The sequence below is a fragment of the Plecotus auritus genome (assembly GCF_963455305.1).
Source record: "Plecotus auritus genome assembly, chromosome: 7".
NCBI lineage: Eukaryota > Metazoa > Chordata > Mammalia > Chiroptera > Vespertilionidae > Plecotus > Plecotus auritus.
The window spans coordinates 49,551,702-49,572,842 of record NC_137774.1 but is presented as its reverse complement, the minus strand read 5'-3'; the positions used below and the strand labels follow the sequence as shown (position 1 = coordinate 49,572,842).

General features: G+C 41.0%; 1 protein-coding gene across 6 annotated transcripts in view; it reads right to left on the bottom strand.

Moving 5' to 3' along the window:
* The window catches only part of ARHGAP44 (Rho GTPase activating protein 44), a 175,804-nt gene that overhangs the window by 84,395 nt on the left and 70,268 nt on the right, over positions 1-21,141 (bottom strand). For all 6 annotated transcript variants that reach the window (XM_080680636.1, XM_080680633.1, XM_080680637.1 and 3 more), the window contains exons 2-3: positions 1,952-1,991; positions 1,470-1,574 (exon numbers count right to left, since the gene is read on the bottom strand). In XM_080680636.1, the coding sequence (XP_080536762.1) occupies positions 1,470-1,574; positions 1,952-1,991 (145 nt within the window). The remainder of the gene's footprint in view (positions 1-1,469; positions 1,575-1,951; positions 1,992-21,141) is intronic.

Here is a 21,141-nt window from a genome sequence, read left to right as displayed (position 1 = left end):
AACTCTCCCTTTGACTGTCCAGGTTCTCCTTGCTGAAATCCCTGATGGACATTTTTCAAAGCTGCGGACCTTTTATTTCTACCACCTGTGAGTGATTCCTGCTGGGAATATTAGGAAAGATAGAACCGGGCAGGGAAGAAAATGGAATGATTGACAGCATGTAGAATGGGTCCTGTCCTGCAGCATGAGAAGGGATGAAGGGTCAGGCAGGCGCACTCCATGGCAATCAATAGGAACGAGGCGGACACAGGAGTGTGTGCAGGGGTGCTCTGGGGGACCACCAGGAAACAAAAAGTCAACAGTAACTCCAGGTCAGAAAAAACTCAAACAGCCTTGGCCGGTGTGGTCTAGTTGGTTGGAGGGTTGTCCTATACACCTAAAGATTGTGGGTTTGATTCCCGGTCAGGGCACATACCCAGGTTTCTGGTTTGATTGATCCCTTGTCAGGGTGTGTAAGGGAGGCAGCCAATCAATGTTTCTCTCTCACGTCAATTTTTCTCTCTGTTAACCCATCCCCTAAAATCAATTAAAAAATAACCCAGTGAGGATTAAAAAAAAATTAGCCACCAAACATGTTGATTGTAAATTTAAGGAAGGAAAAATGAACCTCCTAGATTGCATATCCCATCTAAGAATATATTTTAATTGGTGGATATTAGGAGGCGGGGGTCTCAGAAGTGAACTAAGCCTGCACCGACAGTTTACACTAGGACCATGGTCGGCAAACTGTGGCTCGCGAGCCACATGCGGCTCTTTGGCCCCTTGAGTGTGTCTCTTCCACAAAATACCACGGCCTGGGCGAGTCTATTTTGAAGAAGTGGCGTTAGAAGAAGTTTAAGTTTAAAAAATTTGGCTCTCAGAAGAAATTTCAATCGTTGTACTGTTGATATTTGGCTCTGTTGACAATGAGTTTGCCGACCACTGCACTAGGACTATCCAATGGGATCACATGATGCAGCGCCTTATTACTAATGAGGGCTATCCACAGACATTAGAGCACTTTCCTTTAGCACGCTCTCTTCATTGTTTCCTTATAGCAAAAACTGTTTTCCAGGGCCTTTATAGGTCACGTGTAACCTCCAAAAACAGTATAACTTTTCCCAGGAGACCTTAAGACACTATTGAGGCCATGGAACCTGTGAATGAGCTGCAGCAGGGCTAAGAGCAGGGTTAAAGCCCCCTAATGTGAGATCTCAAGCCTCCCGGCTGCCCAGACCAGGAGGACACAGGGAGAAACTTGCAGCCTTGCCTGGTGAGGGCAGAGGATGCTCCAGGTGGGGTTCAAGGGCAGGGAGGGGCCGTCACACAGGGAGCTATCCCGGAGGTCGATTCTCAAACACAGAAGTGACTGTATAAACAGCCATAGGACACACAGCCCTAAAAATGGGACCCTGTCATCGAAGGGAGCCCTGTCATCAGAGGGAGCCCTGTCACCAGCAAGCAAATCTGAACCTGCCCAGGGCACTTACGGAGCGCTTGTCGGCCTCGGCGCCTTGCTGGCCCTGGAGACACGCGGTGAGCTTCTTGTGCGTGCTGTGGGAAACTTGCTTCACCAGCTCCAGGCGCTTCTCCACCTGCACACAGAGCAGGGAGTGGTGTCACTGGGTGCGGGCAAGGTCAGGAGGGGTCCTAGGTCTGGACATCAGGGCAGAGTCAGCCGTGTGCTTCTGCAGAGAGGGGACTGCCAAAAGACATTCCGTTCCGCAGGACTGGAAGGGGCCTGGTGTCAGACGATGGGGCCTCTGCTAAGCACACAAGGAAATGACTTTAAATGTCTCCTAAAAATCTTACCCCAACTGGTAATCAGAATGCCAGGGGCTGTTGCAAATGATAGAGCGTATCTCCCCACAGACGGGCGTGGGAGCAGCTAACGGTGACACAGCATTGGGAATGGCCTGGTCTAACAGGGAGGACAGCCTCGGTGTCTATCAGCTGAGCCGGGCAGCCTTACCTGAAGGAGATCTTCACTCAGAACTTCAGTCTTTTCTGCCCTAAAGAGAAAAATGAGAAAGCTATCAGCCACATAAACAAACGAGGAGCATGCTCTCATACTTACTCCCCACTATCTTCTCTCGTGGAGAGATGAGAAAAGTGGGGACATTAGGAGCAACAATTTCTAAGAGAAAATACAGATAATACTGAAATTGACCAGCAACGTAACATATTTGCAAACAAGATACTCTGCAGAGTCTCCTGCTACAGACTGCAACCTGGATGAATAAAACAAACACACTTTTTGTCTTCCCAGACCTGTTTTTGAGGGAACAGAATTAAGCAGGTTCTCCCTCCGATCCCTCCAACAAAAACAACTGCCAACACAGACACAGCACAGAGTCCTGGAGACACAGGCAATGTTGACACGGAGACCCAGCCACCAGTGTCGGGCCCCCCAGCCAGTGAGGAGCTTGACCTTGAGATTTTCAGGGACAGAACCTGACCTGGCTCAATGGTACAGATCTGTGGGCAGCCCTGGCCTCAGGGCAGAGGGAGATGTAAGTCTTTGGAGAACAGCATTCCCAATTCAGCGCCTGGAGATGCTCGGAGGGACCGCTCAGGCGTGAGTTCTCCACACAGGTGTGCTCTTTCTCTCCTCCCCACACTCACGCTCTCTCTCACAAACACTCACACCAAATGCCAATTCACATGAAAACAAATCAACACTAAGTGCAGAGAGAAACTGAACTCATCAAAGATTGTAACATACGTATAAAATATTGCAGAATGATGTATTAAAAAATCAGTGAGTGACAGGACTTCTGTCTCTGGGAATACGGAGTAATCATATTTCACCTATTCCTGTCACTAAGTACAAACAAAACCAAGGACATTATATACAAAACAAACATAAGAAAACTGCAGGTGGAGGAAAGGCGACTGGCTAGGAATCTCCGGACCCAAGGAATGGGCGGTGGGATTTTTTGCTTTTTATGTTTCAAACTTGGAGCTTAGGAGGCTGGGACCTGAAATACCAAAGGGTGCAGACACAACAACCCAACCTGGTCTTTGTAACTTTCCTAGTGAGTTATTTATAGGCAATAGCTGCTCGCTCCGCCAAACACTACAAAAAAGCCTGTTTTCCTAGCCCACCCACACAGGCAAAGGCTGAGCAGGGTGCAAGGAGGAGCCACTCTCACCAGGCACCCATCCCACCTCCCTCCCCACAGCCGGGTATCAGTGCCAGAGAAAATAAATACGGAACTGGGACACTGATCCCTGCTGGGCAGTGACAATGGGAACCACATGGGTAGCCTGGACTCGACCCTCACTTGGTGGTAGCAAAGCATCCCCTCTTCTCCCTGGGAGGTGGTGTCATAGGAGGCCCAGTGGAAAGTCAGAGCTTTCACCACCACCCAGCGGTAACAAGGCCACCCTCTTCCATGGTGTCAATGAGAGCCAAGGGGGGAGCAATACTGAGACACCGCTCCCCCTCCCAGTCAGGGAGGTATCAGTGAAGGCCTACTGGGGAGCCAGAATTCCTACCCTCACCCAGCAATAACGTGGAGCACCCCACTCTTGGGGGAGTGGGGACAAGAAGGCTGAGTAGAGAACCTAGATTTTTACTCCCACTTGGCAGTAACAAAGAAAAATTCTACCTCCCTCTGCTGGCTTTGAGTAAAGCCTGCTAAAAAGGAAGTTTAAATAAGGCACAGTGTCTCATAATATAATACAATGCCTAGGTTTCAATAAAAAATTATACCAACAGCCAGAAAAATCTCAAATTGAATGAAAAACGATCATAATAAATGTCAACATCAGGGATGAGAGAAATGTTAGAATTATTTGATAAAGACTTTAAAGCATTCAGTATATAAATGCTTCGATGAGCAAGTATGAATATGCTTAAAAAAAATAAAAATAGAAAGTCTTGAAATAACAAAAACCCGATTAGAGAGGAGGATCCAAGATGGCGGCGTAGGTAAACACCTAAACTGCTGCCTCGCACAACAATTTCAAAACTACAACTAAAAGACAAAACGTCTATCACCCAGAACCATGGGAAAGCTGGTTGAGTGGAAGTTCCTTAACTAGAAAGAAAGAGAAAAGAGCATTGAGACATGCACAAGTGCTGAAAAGCTGAGGTATGGGGGCACGCGATCCAGGCTGGCGACAGGCGACTGTGAGTGCTGCTTTTTTCAACCCGAAGGGAGACAAGCTCCCGATTACTCCGAACTCCAGTTTCTGGGGAGACGCGGGGGACCCAAACTCCTAAGGGGAGAAGCTGGACTGTCTGCCATCGGGTGGAAAGTGAGGGTGGCTTGCTTGCAGGGCTATGCGCAGGAATAATTGTTTACTGCGCTGGGGCGCGAGACATGGGGACGCGGTCGGAGAAACATAGCTGGCTTACTGGCAGCCATTGCTGTTTGCCACGCCCTAGCCTAGTGACGCCCTGAGACCCCACCCCGCAAATCTACAAACCCACCCAAGCTCCAAGCAGCAGCTTTAGCATATGAATGGCCTGCCCTATTGCAGCCTAACATAGCAAACTTGCAGCCTGGGTCAGACAGCTCCAAAACCTCCAAACCCCAAGCAAAGAGGAGAAAAACTGTAGTTCTCGCTGTAGCGCCTGTTGGGTGGCCTCAGACAGTAGCTGACCTGCACCCCATTGGAGATCCAGAAGCCAGTGTACCTAGTGGTCAGTGTGAGACACCAGATTTCAACTCCTCACATCCATAAGTGACACATTCAAGAGGCAGACTCAGTGAGCACCAAAGCCCCACTGAAACAAGTCCTGCACCATAAGCGTGTTTCCAGCGCAGCAGTTCTTCCATTATAGACACAGCAGGTCCTCACAGCCAATTGGCCTGGAGGTCAATTCCTCCCAGTGTACTAACAGCAATCAAGGCTTAACTACACCAAGACTTTGCACTCAGCCCACAAAGGGGTGAACCAAGAGCGTCCACCTCAGGTGATTGGGGAGGCTGAGCTACTGGCCTCTATAGGTCACCTACCACACAAAGCCACTCCATCAACACAGAGAAGCAGCAAAATGCAGAGACAAAGAAACATGTCATGAATGAAAGAAATGGAGGAAAGCAAACTACTGGACGACATAGAGTTCAGAACCACATTTATAAGGTTACTCAAGAATCTTCTAAAAACCGCCGAGAAACTTGATGAGACCTCCGAGGAGCTTAGTGAGACCTTCAAGGACCTTAATGAGAATGCCAAAAAAATGGAAAAGGACCACTCAGAAATTAATCATACACTGTCTGAAATAAAGAATATACAGAAATTCAACTGTAGATCAACCCAAGAATCAAACCAAAGATCTGAAATATGAGGAAACAAAAAACACCCAACCAGAAAAACAAAAAGAAAAAAGAATCCAAAAATATGAAGATAGTGTAAGGAGCCTCTGGGACAACTTCAAGCATACTAACATCAAAATTTTTGGGGTGCCAGAAGAAGAGAGAGAGCAAAATATTGAAAACCTATTTGAAGAAATAATGACAGAAAACTGTCCCTACCTGGTGAAAGAAATAGACTTACAAGTTCAGGAAGTGCACAGAACCCCATACAAGAGGAATCCAAAGAGGACCACACCAAGACACATCATAATTAAAATGCCAAGGGCAAAAGACAAAGAGAGAATCTTGAAAGCAGCAAGAGAAAAACGGTTAGTTACCTACAAGGGAGCACCCATACGACTGTCAGCTGATTTCTCGGCAGAAACTATGCAGGCCAGAAGGGAGTGGCAAGAAATATTCAAAGTGATGAACAGCAAGAACCTACAACCACGATTACTCTACCCAGCAAAGCTATCATTCAGAGTTGAAGGTCAGATAAAGAGCTTCACAGACAAGAAAAAGCTAAAGGAGTTCATCACCACCAAACCAGGATTACATGAAATGCTGAAGGGTATTCTTTAAGAAGAGGAAGAAGAAGAAAAAGGTAAAGATAAAAATTATGAACAACAAAATGACATCAAATACATACCTACCAACAAGTGAATCTAAAAATCAAGTGAATAAAAAATCTGAAGAACAGAATGGACTGGTGAATATAATAGAATTAGGGACATAGAAAGGGAGCAGACTGACAATTCTCAGGGGGAAGGGAGTGTGAGGGGTGCGGGAAGAGATTTGACAAAAATCTTACACCTGTGGATGAAGACAGTGGTGGGGGGTAAGGGCATGGGGTGGGGTGGGGAATCAGGTGGAGGGGAGCTATGGGGGGGGGGGGGCGGGAAATAGGATCACCTGTAATAATCTGAACAATAAAGATTTATTTTTAAAAAAGTCTCATAAAAGAAGGTATAAAGAAGAATGAAATGAAAATTTTAGATCTGAAAACTGCAATGATGTAAAATTTAAAAACCCAGTGGATGCATTCAACTGCAGAATAGAAAGAATCAATGAACTGAAAGGAAGCACAATAAAAAAGGAAAGGGGCAAAGGAAAGAATCAATGAACTGAAAGGAAGCACAATAAAAAATTTCCTGATCTGGACAACAGAGCAAAAACAGACCAAATCAAGAACTAAATAAAAATAAAGTCTCATGGACCTGTAGGACTATAACAGAAGATTAAATATTTATGTCATCAGAAAAAGAGAATAAAAAAGACAGTTCTGAAAAAATATTCAGAGGAATAATGGCTGAAAATTTTGCAAATTTGGTAAAACACATAAACCTACCTACTGAAGATGCTGAACAACCCCCAAACAGGATAAACACAAAGACATTCTCACCGAAACTCATAGTTAAACTTCTATAAACTAAGACAAAGGCAATTTTGACACTAGTGAGAGAGAAATTACACCTCACAAATGGGGGGGAACACTTAGAATTAGATTTCTTTTGAGAAACCATGTAGAAGAGAAAAAAGTGGCACACTATTTTTCAAGTGCTGAAAGAAAAAATCTCAATCTAGAATCCTATCCCCAGTGAAAATATACTTCAGAGATGAAGAAGAAATCAAGATATTCCGAGTTAAAGAAAAGTGAAATAAAACTGTTATCAGTTGTCTAAAGAAAGGTCTCTAAAAAATTGGTAAAGAACCTTGAAATATCAGAAAGGAAAAAAGAGCATGCTGAGCAAAAGTTGTAAATACAAGTCTTTCTTTCTCCTCTTGAGTTTTCTAAATTACATGATGGTTGAAGCAAAGCTTGTAACACTGTGATGTGGTTCTAACTGTATGTAGTGGACAATTTAAATATAATTATATCATAATTGGGGAAGGATTTTGATAGATTTCACTCAAATTGGTAAAATAATGATACCAATAGACTGTGATAAGTTATGTAAATGTAATGTAATACCTAGAGCCTCTATTAAAAAAGCTACACAGAGATACACTAAAAAACATTATAGATAAATCAAAAGGGAAACTAACCATAGAAAGGAAAGAAAAAAACACACACCATAAAGCAATAAAAAACAAAAAGAACAAATATAAAACAAAAGGTAAAATGGCAGACACAAGCCTTAATAAATCCATAATAATATTAGATGTAAATGGTCTACATATGGCGATTAAAAATAGAGATTTTCAGAGTGAATTATAAATATGCTGTCTATGAGAATCTTACCTCAAATATGATATAGATAGGTTGAAAGTAAAAGGATAGGAAAAGCATCCTGCAAACATTAATCAAAAGGAGACAGAAGTGGCAGTACTAATATCAGATAAAATAGACATAAAAAAAAAAGAAAATGACCAGAGAAAACCATAATATAATGATAAAAGAAACAATTCACCAAGAAGATATACCTTAAATGTCTATGCACTAAACAACAAAGCTGCAAAACGTGAAGCAAAAACTGATAGAATGGAAAGGAAAAATAGAGAAATCCACAATTAGAGAGACTTCAACATCCCTTCTGTCAACTACTGATAGACCAGCTAGTTTTTTGTTTTTTTTTACAATGTCAGCAAAAATGGTGAGAAAACAACAAAATTTAATTGACATTTATAGAATAATCTATCCAACATTAGCAGAATATGCATTATCTCCCAGTTCACATACCAAGATAGAAAATACCTATGTTCATAAAGCAAATCTCAACTAATTTGAAAGAACTGAAATCATATGCAGTATATTCTCCTATAAATAATAGATAAGTAGAAACAAAAACAAAAACTTCTAAATAATCCATGGAACAAACAGAAAATCACAAGAGAAATAAAATTACTAGCATGAATAAAAATAAAATACAATATTTAAAAAATATTGGACATAGCCAAAGCAGTGCTAAGAGGAAAATTTATAGACTAACCCCATACATTAGAAAAAAAGTTATAAAAAAAGTAATCTCTTACTATAACAACTGAAAAAAATATTACCAAAAATAAGTCCAAAGCAAGCAGAAAGAAGAAAATCATAAATGGGAAATTAATAAATTTAAAACAAAAATAATAATAGAGAAAATCTATGAAAGAAAGAACATGGGAGGAAACCAAGATGGCGGCATAAGGTATACACCTGTACGTGCTGCCTCTCACAACCACACCAAAACTACAACTAAAAGACAAAATGACTATCACCCAGAACCACATGAGAAAGCTGGCCGAGTAGAAGTTCTACAACTAGAAGGAAAGAAAAAAGCGCATTGAGACCAGGTAGGACGTGCAGAGGCATGGAAAAGCAGAGGTACAGAGGCGCACCAATCGGGCTGGCCACTGGGTGCACTGTTTTTTTCAATCCGGAGGGAGTTACAAGCTCCTGACTGCTCTGAACTCCAGTTTCCAGTGAGACTCTGGGGACCCAGACTCCTACAGAGAGAAACAGGACTGTCTGGCATCAGATCAGAAAGTGAGGGTGGATTTCTTGCAGAGATGCTCACAGGAATCATTGTTTACTGCGCTGGGTCGTGGGACACAGGGACACAGAGACACGGAGACACAGAGATGGCTGACCGGCAGCCATCGCTGTTTGCTACACCCTGGTGATTCCCTGAGACCCCGCCCCACCCAATTTACAAACTGACCCAAGCTGTGGGCAGTGGCTTTTGCATATGAATGGCCTGTCCTTTCACAGCTTAACCTAACAAACTGCAGCTGGGTCAGACAGCTCCAAAACTTTCAAACGCCAAACAAAGAGGAGAAATCTGCAGATCTCACTATAGTGCCTGCTGGGTGGCCTCAGGCAGTAGCTGACTTGCACCTCCTTGGAGATCCAGGAGCCAGTGTACCTAGTGGTCAGTGTGTGATGATACCAGATTTCAACTCCTCACATCCATAAGTGACACACTCAAGAGGCAGACTCAGTGAGCACCAAAGCCCCACTGAAGCAAGTCCTACCCCATAAGGGTGTCTCCAGCACAGCAGTTCTTCCATTATAGACACAGCGGGTCCTCACAGCCAACTGGCCTGGCGGTCAATTCCTCCCACTGTACCAACAGCAATCAAGGCTTAACTACAACAAGACTGTGCACCCAGCCCGCAAAGTGGTGCACCAAGAGTGTCCACCTCAGGTGATTGGGGAGGCTGAGCGACTGGGCCCTATAGATCACCTACCACACAAAGGCACTCCATCAACACAGGGAAGCAGCCATATTGCAGAGACAAAGAAACATGTCATGAATGAAAGAAATGGAGGAAAGCAAACTACAGGATATAGAGTTCAAAACCACAGTTATAAGGTTACTCAAGAATCTTCTAGAAACCTCCGAGAAACTTAATGAGACCTCTGAGGAACTTAGTGAGACCTTCATGGATCTTAATGAGAATGTCAAAAAAAAAAAAAAAATGGAAAAGGACCACTCAGAAATTAAGCATACACTGTCTGAAATAAAGAATAATATATAGAAATTCAACAGTAGACTAGAAGACCCCAAGAATCAAACCAAAGATTTGAAATACAAAGAAGCAAAAAACACCCAACCAGAAAAACAAGAAAAAATAATCCAAAAATATGAAGATAGTGTAAGGAGCCTCTGGGATAACTTCAAGAGTACCAACATCCAAATTATGGAGGTGCCAGAAGAAGAGAGAGAGCAAAATATTGAAAACCTATTAGAAGAAATAATGACAGAAAACTTTCCCTACCTGGTGAAGGAAATAGACTTACAAGTCCAGGAAGCGCAGAGAACCCCAAACAAGAGGAATCCAAAGAGGACCACACCAAGACACATCATAATTAAAATGCCAAGGGCAAAAGACAAAGAGAGAATCTTGAAAGCAGCAAGAGAAAAACGGTTACCTACAAGGCAGTACCCATACGACTGTCAGCTGATTTCTCGGCAGAAACTATGCAGGCCAGAAGGGAGTGGCAAGAAATATTCAAAGTGATGAACAGCAAGAACCTACAACCACGATTACTCTACCCAGCAAAGCTATCATTCAAAATTGAAGGTCAGATAAAGAGCTTCACAGACAAGAAAAAGCTAAAGGAGTTCATCACCACCAAACCAGGATTATATGAAATGCTGAGGGTGTTCTTTAAGAAGAGGAAGAAGAAGAAAAAGGTAAAGATAAAAATTATGAACAACAAAGTGACAACAAATACATATCTATCAACAAGTGAATCTAAAAATCAAGTCAATAAAAAATCTGATGAACAGAATAAACTGGTGAATATAATAGAATCAAGGGCATAGAAAGGGAGCAGACTGACAATTCTCGGGGGAAGGGAGCATGAGCGGTGCGGGAAGAGATTGGTCAAAAATCTTACACCTATGGATAAGGACAGTGGCGGGGGTAAGGGCATGGTGAGGGAGTGGGGGGGGGGTGAAATCAGGTGGAGGGGAGCTATGGGGGGGAAAAAGAGGAACATCTGTAATAATCTGAACAATCTTTATTTAAAAAAAAAGAAAGAACATGTTCTTTGAAAAAATGGAAAGAAAAAAAAACACCTCTAGTACAACTGAAAAGAAAGAAAAAACCCAAAAATTACTAATAATAGAAATGAAACAGGAAATACCACTACAAAATCTTGTAGATTTCAATGGATGACTTTAAACAACTATGTATATGTAAATTTGACAACTTATATAAAGTGGACTAAATGCATAAATGACCACAATATACCCAATATAAAATAAATAATTGGTCAGGGCACATACAGGAATCAACCAATGAATGCATAAGTAAGTGGAATAACAAATTAATGTCACTCTCTTTGCTCTTTTCCTTTCTAAAACCAAACAATATTTTTAAAATGATATACTCTTTTAAAAAAAATTGAACTTGTATTATTAAAAGTTTCAAAAAAAATAATAATCTTTAGCCCTAACCAGTTTGGCTCAGTGGATAGAGCGTCAGCCTGCGGACTGAAAGGTCCCAGGTTCGATTCTGGTCAAGGGCATGTACCTTGGTTGTGGGCACATCCCCAAAACTTTAAAACATTTTAAATTGCACATAGGTCAAAAATAACTGTTTAGAAATTTAAAATACTTAGAATTGAAAAACAATGAAAATACTTGAATATCAAACTTTTAAGTGATACTTAAGAATACAGAAGCCTAAAATGCTTATATTGGAAAAGGAGACTGCAAATACTTAGAATAAGTATAAGCAGAATAAACTTAAAGAAATGAGAAGAAAATTTAAAAAGGGAAGAGACTAGTAAAATACCCAAAAAAGTCATATAATAGAATCAACAAAGTCAAAGTTAATTATTTGAAAAGACTAACAGAGTGGCAAACCTCTATAAGATTTATCAAGGGAAAAAAATGAGAAAAGAAGTAGATAAACAATAGGAAATAAAAAGTGGAATATAACCAATGTTGTGCAGAAATTAAAAAGATAAATAAAAGTTATAAACTTTATTTGAAAACTCAGACAAAATGTCCAAGTAGCTAGAAAAATAAAGCAAGCAAAAACTGACATAAGAATAAATAGGAAGTCTAAACAGTCCTATAAACATTAAAGAAATTAAACTAGTAATTAAACATCTTTCCACAAAGGAAACAGAAGAACAAGATGTTTTACAAATTTCCAAGAAATGTTTCTTTCCAAACATTATACAAACGCCCAAAAAGAATGCAAAAAGAAGCAACAAACTACAACTCATTCTAAGAAACAAGTATAACTTGATACTGAAACTAGACAAGGAAAATTATAAATCAGACTTACATAATAACAATGATACAAACATCCCAAACAAAATAAATTAGCACACTATGAACAAGTTAGATTAACTGTTGGAATGCAAGAGTGATTTCACTTGAGAAATCTGCAAGTGTAATTCATCACATTGGTAGATTAAAGGAAAAATCATAACTATTTCAAAAAATTTCAGACAAAATATTTAATAAAATGCAATGTCTGCTCATGAGAAAAAGAAAAATAAGTAGAATCCTTATACTGATTTTTAAAAAAATACCTATAAAAGTTATTCATAACAGAAACATATTAAAAATATCCCCTTTATAATTAAGAATAAGACAGCAATGCCTGCTATCACTGTCTATCCAGCCAGGTAAGCATCTGCAACAAAAGATGTAAAAACCAAAAAGGAAGAACCTAAACTGACATAATCTATAAATTATTAAAAACAATTAAAGTTGCCCTGGCTGGTGTGGCTCAGTGGATAGAGTGTCGGCCTGTGGACCGAAGGGTCCCGGGTTCGATTCTTGGTCAGGGTACATGCCTGGGATGCTGGCTCAATTCCCTCTGTGAGGCATGCAGGAGGCAACCCATTGATAATTCTCTCTCATCATTGATATTTCTTTCTTTCTTCTCTCTCTCTCTCTCTCTCTCTCTCTCTCTCCCCCCCCTTCCTTTCTGAAATAAATAAAAATATGTTTAAAACAAAACAATGAAAGTTTAGAAAAGTAGCTGGATATATAATCAATATAACAAAATCACTATAACCAGCACATACTCAGAAAACTTAATTTTAAAAGACCATTTAACACAGAAAAGACACTTGGCATAAATTTAATAAAATGGGTAATATCTTTATGGAGAAATCTTTTTTAATCAGTTAAAGACATTAACCAATATAAATTGAGAGATATATTGTATTTTTGGATTAGAAGAATTAATTTTGTAAAGATATAAGTTCCTTCTTCAAAGTCAACTTCAATAAAAAATACCAATAAGGATTTTTTTAAAAAAATGAAGTTAACAGTCTGCACCCAAAATTTATACAAATATGCAGAGACTTAAGAAAAAAAACAAGACTAGGGAGCTTTACTACCAGATACTGAAACTTATTTAGAGCAATTAAGACAATATTATATCAATGTTCACATTGAAAACTGAAATGGAAAACAGTACCCAGAAATAGACCCACACCAATGAAGACAAATTGTAACTGTAGTTAAATAGTTATTAATAATAGTTATTAATAAGGAAGCAAAGGGAATTGGACATTGTTGAACCTAAAAGGCTGGGGAGCATGAGCCTGTTTGCTTCACCTGGAAGCTCCAGCTTCACACACTCCAGGGATCACACATTGTCCCTCCAAGGTGATTAAACCCCTCCTTTGCCTGCTCCGGTATCTGATTGTGAGGGGGAGCAGGGAGAGGTAAGCACACACCCAACGGAAGTCAAATGGCCCAGGGGGAGGTGATTGGCCATAGAGGTCTGTACATCTAACCTGGGGAAGGATTCATTGGTCAGGGTGGACCTATCAGGATCCTGTGAAAACTTGGAAACTTGGGAAGTTGATTGGTTATTTTGAAAAAGCTCCTGGGGAGAGAGATTAAAAATGGCAGTGAAGTAAGTGGATGCTGCACGGACATGCTCCCAGGACCAAACCGGAATTACAACCAAAATACAGAAAAACTTCCTGAATAACCAACAGAAGTCTTGCTGGAGAGGAGCCTGATAAACAAAGACCAAAGTGGAGACCACATAGAAACTCACAACCAAAATGAGAAGACAAAGAAACAACCCCCAAATGAAAGAATGAGAGAATTCTCCAGAAGAAAGATAAATTAAATGGATATAAGATGGTAAAGATGCTCAACAACATGAGAAAAGCCATAGGAACTATGAAAACAGAAGTAAAGAATGACATAGCACAAATAAAGAACACATTGGAAGGAATACACAGCAGATTAGGGGAAGCTGAGGATCAAATCAGTGAATTAGAAGACAGGGTTGGAAAAAGTCACTCAATCAGAGAACCAAAAAGAAAAAAACAATTAAAAAACAGGAGGACAGCTTAAGGAAGCTGTGGGACAACATGAAACATAACAATATTAGAATACCAGGTGTGCCACAAGAGGCAGAAAGAGAGAAAGGAATAGAGAATGTGTCTGAAGAAAAAATGGCAGAAAACATCCCTAACCTGGTAAAGGAAAGTCACACAAGTCCAAGAGGCACAGAGAACTGCAAGCAAGAAGAACCCAAACAGGCCCATGCCCAGACACATCATAATTAAAATGCCAAAATTAAAGACAAAGAGATAATCTTAAAGGCTGCAAGAGAAAAACAAACTATTACCTACAAAGGAGCTCCCATAAGGCTGACACCTGATTTCTCATCAGAAACTCTACAGGCCAGAAGGGAATGGCATGAAGTACTCAAGGTAATGGAAAGCAAAGATCTGAGACCAAGATTACTATATCCAGCAAGACTACCATTCAAGAGACAGTGAAATAAAGAGCTTCCTGGGCAAAAAAAAAAAATGGCTAAAGGAGTACATCACCACCAAGCCTGCATTATAAGAAATGCTAAAGGGACTGCTGAATTGAGAAGAGAGAGAGAAACCTAGGCATACAGAATTAAAATGGCAATAAGTACCTATCAATAATAACCTTAAATGTAAATGAATTAAATACTCCCATCAAAAGGCATAGGGTAGCTGAATGGATACAAAAACATGTATCAACTATATGCTGTCTATAAGAGACCCACCACAGAACAAAAGACACACACAGGATGAGAGTGAAGAGATGGAAAAAATTTTCCATGCAAATGGAAAAGAAAAAAATGAAGTAGCAATACTCATATCTGACAAAACAGACTTCAAAATGAAGGCTATCACAAGAGACAACAAAGGTCATTACATAATACCAAAGGGATCGATCCAACAAGAGGATATAACCCTAGTAAACCTATATGCACCCAATACATCAGCACCTAAATATATGAAAAAACTTCTGGAGGACTTTAAGGGAGAGATCGACAACAATACAGTCATAGTAGGGACTTGAACTCCCAGCTGACTTCACTGGATAGATCTTCCAGACAAAAACTTAACAAGGAAACAGTGACTCTAAAAGACACACTGGATCAGATGGATTTAATTGACATTTATAAACATTTCACCCCAAAGTTACAGAATATACATTCTTCTCAAGTGCACATGGATCATTCAAAAGATAGACCACTTGTTAGGACACAAAACAAGTCTCTACAAGTTCAAGATTGAAATCATAACAAGCATCTTCTCAGATCACAGTGGAATGAAATTAGAAATCAACTACAATAAAAACATCCAAAAATATTCAAACTCATGGAGACTAAATAGCATGTTATTAAACAATGAAAGGGTTACTAACAAGATCAAGAAAGAAATCAAAAACTTCCTAGAAACAAATAAAAATTAACACACAACAATCCAAAATCTCTGGGACACAGCAAAAGCAGTCCTGAGAGGGAAGTTCACAGCACTACAGGCATACCTCAAAAAAAAAACACAAAAAAACCAAAAAAAAACCACAAGAAAAATCAACAATAAACTATTTAACTCTACAACTTAAAGAACTAGAAAGAGAACAATAAGAAAAGCCCAGAGTAAGTAGCAGAAAGGAAATAAAAAACATTAGAGCAGAAATAAATAACATAGAGGAAAAAAAAAATACAAAAAATCAATTAAACCAAGAGCTGGTTCTTTGAAAGGATAAACAAAATTGATGAATTTTAGTCATATTCATCAAGAAACAAAGAGAGTGGGCCCAAATAAACTCAGAAAAAGCTCCTGGTTCTTCCTAACCTTGAGGAAGAAGAATAAAGAAGTTCTCTCTCTCTCTCTCTCTCTCTCTCTCTCTCTCTCTCTCTCTCTCTCTCTCTCTCTCTCTCTCTCTCTCTCTCCCTTTCTCCCTTGTCCTGTTCACTCATGAGTTCTCTCTACATGGCCATGTTGCCTTAGCAGCTGTCTGGCCAACGACCCATGGACTCAAACACAGGCTCCAGGCGGGGCCTGGATACTGTAGCACAGCAATGGATTGCAGCCAGACACACAAGCTAAGCTAGCTGCATGCTGGACTGGATGAAGCTTTAATATGGCACAGGATCACTGGACAGTGGCCCTATTTCTGGCCCTGATTTTCCAGACCTCATTTCCCATTGTGGGTCCTGGAAAATGCTTTCTGGTAACACCACAAAGACCCACCTTTCACTGGCAACATGATTTCGATACTATGATCAAGGGGTTCAGAATAGGCCTCCCCAATATTGGTATGTTGACAAGTGATTATTTTGAGCTGAAGGTAATTGAGACACTATGGGCTCCAGAGAAACTTTTACTTCTCCCTTAAAGAAGTGAAATTTGGGGCCTTGCCCATAATAAGAGTTATCACCAGAAATAACTTTTTATGACTTACTTATAAGGCAAACACTTACTTATTAAACATCTCTTCTCCTTGACCTAAGAACAACCCACCTCCTCTCTGGAGCCTCAGACACCTTACCTCATCCTTAGCTCAGGATGGTATAAATTCCTCATTTAACTTTCTGTCTCTGAACCTCTCATGTACATGTCGTCTCTGATTCTCATGTATGTGGGACTTCCATATGTGCATACGAGGTGTACCAGTTAATAATGCGGATTTTGTAATCAAAGAAAACATGATAATTTCAAGAGAAACATCAAAAGTGCTTTATTCAAAGTAATGTTCATCGCTAGCTACACATTTCCCCCATCTTTAGGTAATTTGTGGATACTGTCCCAATAGAACTTTTCTTGTTTTGAGGCAAACCATTCAGAGACCCAATTTTCCACTTCTTTCTACGTTTTGAAGTGCTGCTCAAAAAGTCATGTGCCATCCATCAGAACAAGTGGTAATCTGAAGGAGCAAGGTCTGGTGAATACAGAGAGTGGGCTAATACTTCCCAGGCAAGATCTTTTAATGTGTCTTTAACTGGTTTTCAAGAGTGTGATGGTGCATCATCATGAAGCAAAATTACTTTGCCTGTCTTCTGGAACATTCTGGTCATTTCACGATCAAAGCATGGTTCAAATTGATTATTTGTTGTCAGTAGCAATCAGTATTAATGGCTTCACCTGGTTTTAGAAGCTCATAATACACCACAACTTCCTGATCCCACCAAACGCAGAGCATTGTCTTCTTTCCAAAGCGATTTGGCTTTGCAGTAGATGTTGATGGTTGACCTGGATCAACCTATGATCTTGTGTGTTTGGGATTCTCAAAATAAATCCACTTTTCATCGCCAGTCACAATTCCATGCAAAAAAGACTTGCTTTCGTGCCGTTGAAGCAACATTTTACTGATGACTTTTCGGTTTTCCATTTGTCTTTCGTTCAGTTATGTGGCACCCATTTTCCTGCCTTTAAAATCTTTCCCATTGCTTGTAAATGATTGGAAATTGTTTGCTGAGCAACGTTTAATCTTTCTGCAAGTTGTTTTTGAGTTTGACACGCATCTTCATCCAATAATGCTTGTGATTATTGGTCTTCAAACTTTTTTGGTTGACCTGGATGTTGTCTTTCACATCGAAATCATCACTTTTAAAGCGTTTAAACCAGCGTTCACAAGTATCTTGAGACGGAGCATGTTCACCATAAGCTTCCCGAAGTATACGATAACTTTTTCTTCAAAATAAAGTAATGAATTAAAACTTCCCGCAAATGCTCTTTTTTTTTGGCACGAAATTTGACATTTTTAAGCATAAAAGTATCTATAATGTTAACACCTTCAGCAAATTTGACATATGAAGTTTTGAAGCTTGTTGTCAATACAACAAAATAGCATACATATCAAATCGCATATATATCAACATATGTGTAACTCCACCTATCGAAAAAAATCCGCATCATTAACTGGTACACCTAGTATGTAACTGAATGTAATTATTTTCTCTTGTTAATCTGCCTAGAGTTCATTTAATAATAAGACAGGCGGGAAGAACCTAGAAAGGCAGTGGAAAAAAATGTTCTTCCCTCACAGTGATTTATAAGAAATATATATTTGGTCATTAGATGACCAAAATAAATTTCTCATATATGTTTGGTTTTCCTTCCCAATTCATGGCTCACAGCTCCTAAAATCCCTGGAATACCCTAACCACGGGTCCTCAAACTTTTTAAACAGGGGGCCAGTTCACTGTCCCTCAGACCGTTGGAGGGCCGGACTATAGTTTAAAAAAAAAACTATGAACAAATTCCTATGCACACTGCGGGCCTGGGACAAGTCGGCTGCTAAGCAGGACAGGCAGCGGCACCCGGCGGGCTGGATAAATGTCCTTGGCGGGCCGCATGTGGCCTGCAGGCCGTAGTTTGAGGACCCCTGCCTAAGCATTAAGGGCTATAAAGATGTCTTTTGTTAGATGGCTATTGGAAGCATCTAAGGATGGGGTCTAGTTGCCAGGAGAATCACCCACAATCAGGGGTCCTCAAACTACAGCCCGCGGGCCACATGCAGCCCACCGAGGACATTTATCTGGCCCGCCAGGTGCCGCTGCCTGTCCTGCTTAGCAGCCGACTCGTCCCGGGCCCACAGTGCGCATAGGAATTTCTTCATAGTTTTTTTTTAAACTATAGTCCAGCCCTCCAACGGTCTGAGGGACAGTGAACTGGCCCCCTGTTTAAAAAGTTTGAGGACCCCTGACCCACGTGATTAGAGAACTGGAACTTTCAAACTTAGCCCCTGACCTCCCGGGAAGGGAGAGGGGCTGGAGGTTGAATCAACAGTCAATGGCCAATGATTCAATCAATCATGCCTATGTAATGAAGCCTTCATAAAAACCTAGAAGGCCTGGGCTCAAAGGACTTCAGGTTGGTGAGCATGTGGAAGTGCTGGAGCGTGGCGCCTGGAGAGGGCATGGAAGCACCGCGCCCTCCCCGCACCTTGTCCTATGCATCTCTTCCATCTGGCTGCTCCTAAGTTATAGCCTTTACGATAAACCAGAGACATCGTAAGTAAAATGCTTCTCTGAGTTCTGTGAACTGTTCTAGAAAATTAATTGAACCCAAGGAGGAAGTCATGAGAACTGCAGATTTACAGCCAGTTTGTCAGAAGCACAGGTGACACCTGGTTGTGATGAGTCTGAAGTCTCCGGAGCGGGTGGTGGAACCTCCCATCCACGTGGGAAGCATGGAGCAGTCTGGGCTTAGGACTGGCTTTGACCAGGCTGGGGGAGCCTTGTAGGACTGAACCTTTAACATGTGGGATCTGATGCTATCTCTGGGTAGATGGTGTCAGAACTGAGTTAAACTCTTGAACACGCTGCTGGTACCTAGGAATTGTTTGTTATTGTGTGAAACCCCTTTCCCACACATTGAAATTGGGTTGAAGAACCCCTATTTAATGATAGACAATCAAGCGTTACCCCAGATTGGGAAAGAGCAGGAATGAGAAAATGAGTTAGTCAATAGGAGTGCTGGGTCACTGTTTACCCACGAGGAAAAAAAAAAAGAGAGTTTCTACCCAAAAGCATGCATAAACTCAAAGTCCCAATGAATTGAACACTTAAATATAAAAGGCAAGACATTAAAACTTACATTTCTGCCCTAACCGGTTTGGCTCAGTGGATAGAGCGCTAGAGCGTCGGCCTGGGGACTGAAGGGTCCCAGGTTCGATTCTGGTCAAGCGCATGTACCTTGGTTGAGGGCACATCCCCAGTAGGGGGTGTGCAGGAGGCAGCTGATCGATGTTTCTCTCTCATCGATGTTTCTAACTCTCTATCCCTCTCCCTTCCTCTCTGTAAAAATCAATAAAATATACTTTTTAAAAAACCAAACTTATATTTCTAATCAAGGAATCAGACTTTTGAAAATAAAACATTAAGATTATCAGAAAAGGAAAGAATAATAAATATATTTACATAAAAGTTAACAACTTCTGTTATGCTGGTTGGAAAAAAAAAAGTGAAAAGAAAATCAGAGCCCGAAATCCAAGATGGAGGCGTAGGTAAACACCTAAACTGCTGCCTCGCACAACAATTTCAAAACTACAACTAAAAGACAAAACGTCTATGACCCAGAACCACGGGAAAGCTGGCTGAGTGGAAGTTCTATAACTAGAAGGAAAGAGAAAAGAGCATTGAGACGTGCACAAGTGCTGAAAAGCTGAGGTATGGAGGCGCGTGAATCGGGCTGGCGATGGGCGACTGTGAGTGCTGCTTTTTTCAACCCGAAGGGAGACAAGCTCCCGATTACTCCGAACTCCAGTTTCTGGGGAGACGCAGGGGACCCAAACTCCTAAGGGGAGAAGCTGGACTATCTGCCATCAGATGGAAAGTGAGGGTGGCTTGCTTGCAGGGCTATGCGCAGGAATAATTGTTTACTGCTCAGGGGAGCGGGACATGGGGACGCGGGCGGAGACGCAGAGCTGGCTTACTGGCAGCCATTGCTGTTTGCCACGCCCTAGCCTAGTGACGCCCTGAGACCCCACCCCGCAAATCTACAAACCCACCCAAGCTCCAAGCAGCGGCTTTAGCATATGAATGGCCTGCCCTATTGCACCACAGCTTAACCTAGCAAACTTGCAGCCTGGGTCAGACAGCTCCAAAACCTCCAAACCCCAAGCAAAGAGGAGAAAACTGTAGTTATTGCTGTAGCTCCTACTGGGTGGCCTCAGACACTAGCTGACCTGCACCCCATTGGAGATCCAGAAGCCAGTGTACCTACCCTGTTTTCCCGAAAACAAGACAGTGTCTTATATTAATTTTTGCCCCCAAAGAAATGCTAGGTCTTATTTTCAGGGGATGTCTTATTTTTCCATGAAGAAAAATACGGTACACATTTATTGTTAAATGAAAATAAAGGAAATTTATTACCTGTATATGGTCCGGTAGTACAGTAGTTGTCAACACAAACCAGACAAACTGTGAATCCTACAGTATCAAGAATTTACTCATTTATTCAATGACAATCATGTCATCATCTTCTGGAACATCATCATAACAATCCAATTCCTGAATTTCCTGGTGAATTTCTTGTGACTCCATTTCTTTCAGAATCAGTGGACCAAATCTCTCATGTTTAGCAATAGCACTGTCTTTAAATGAGTACTTCTTGTCAAGGTAGCCTGCTCGCAGTGCATTTGCAATGCAACTGTCA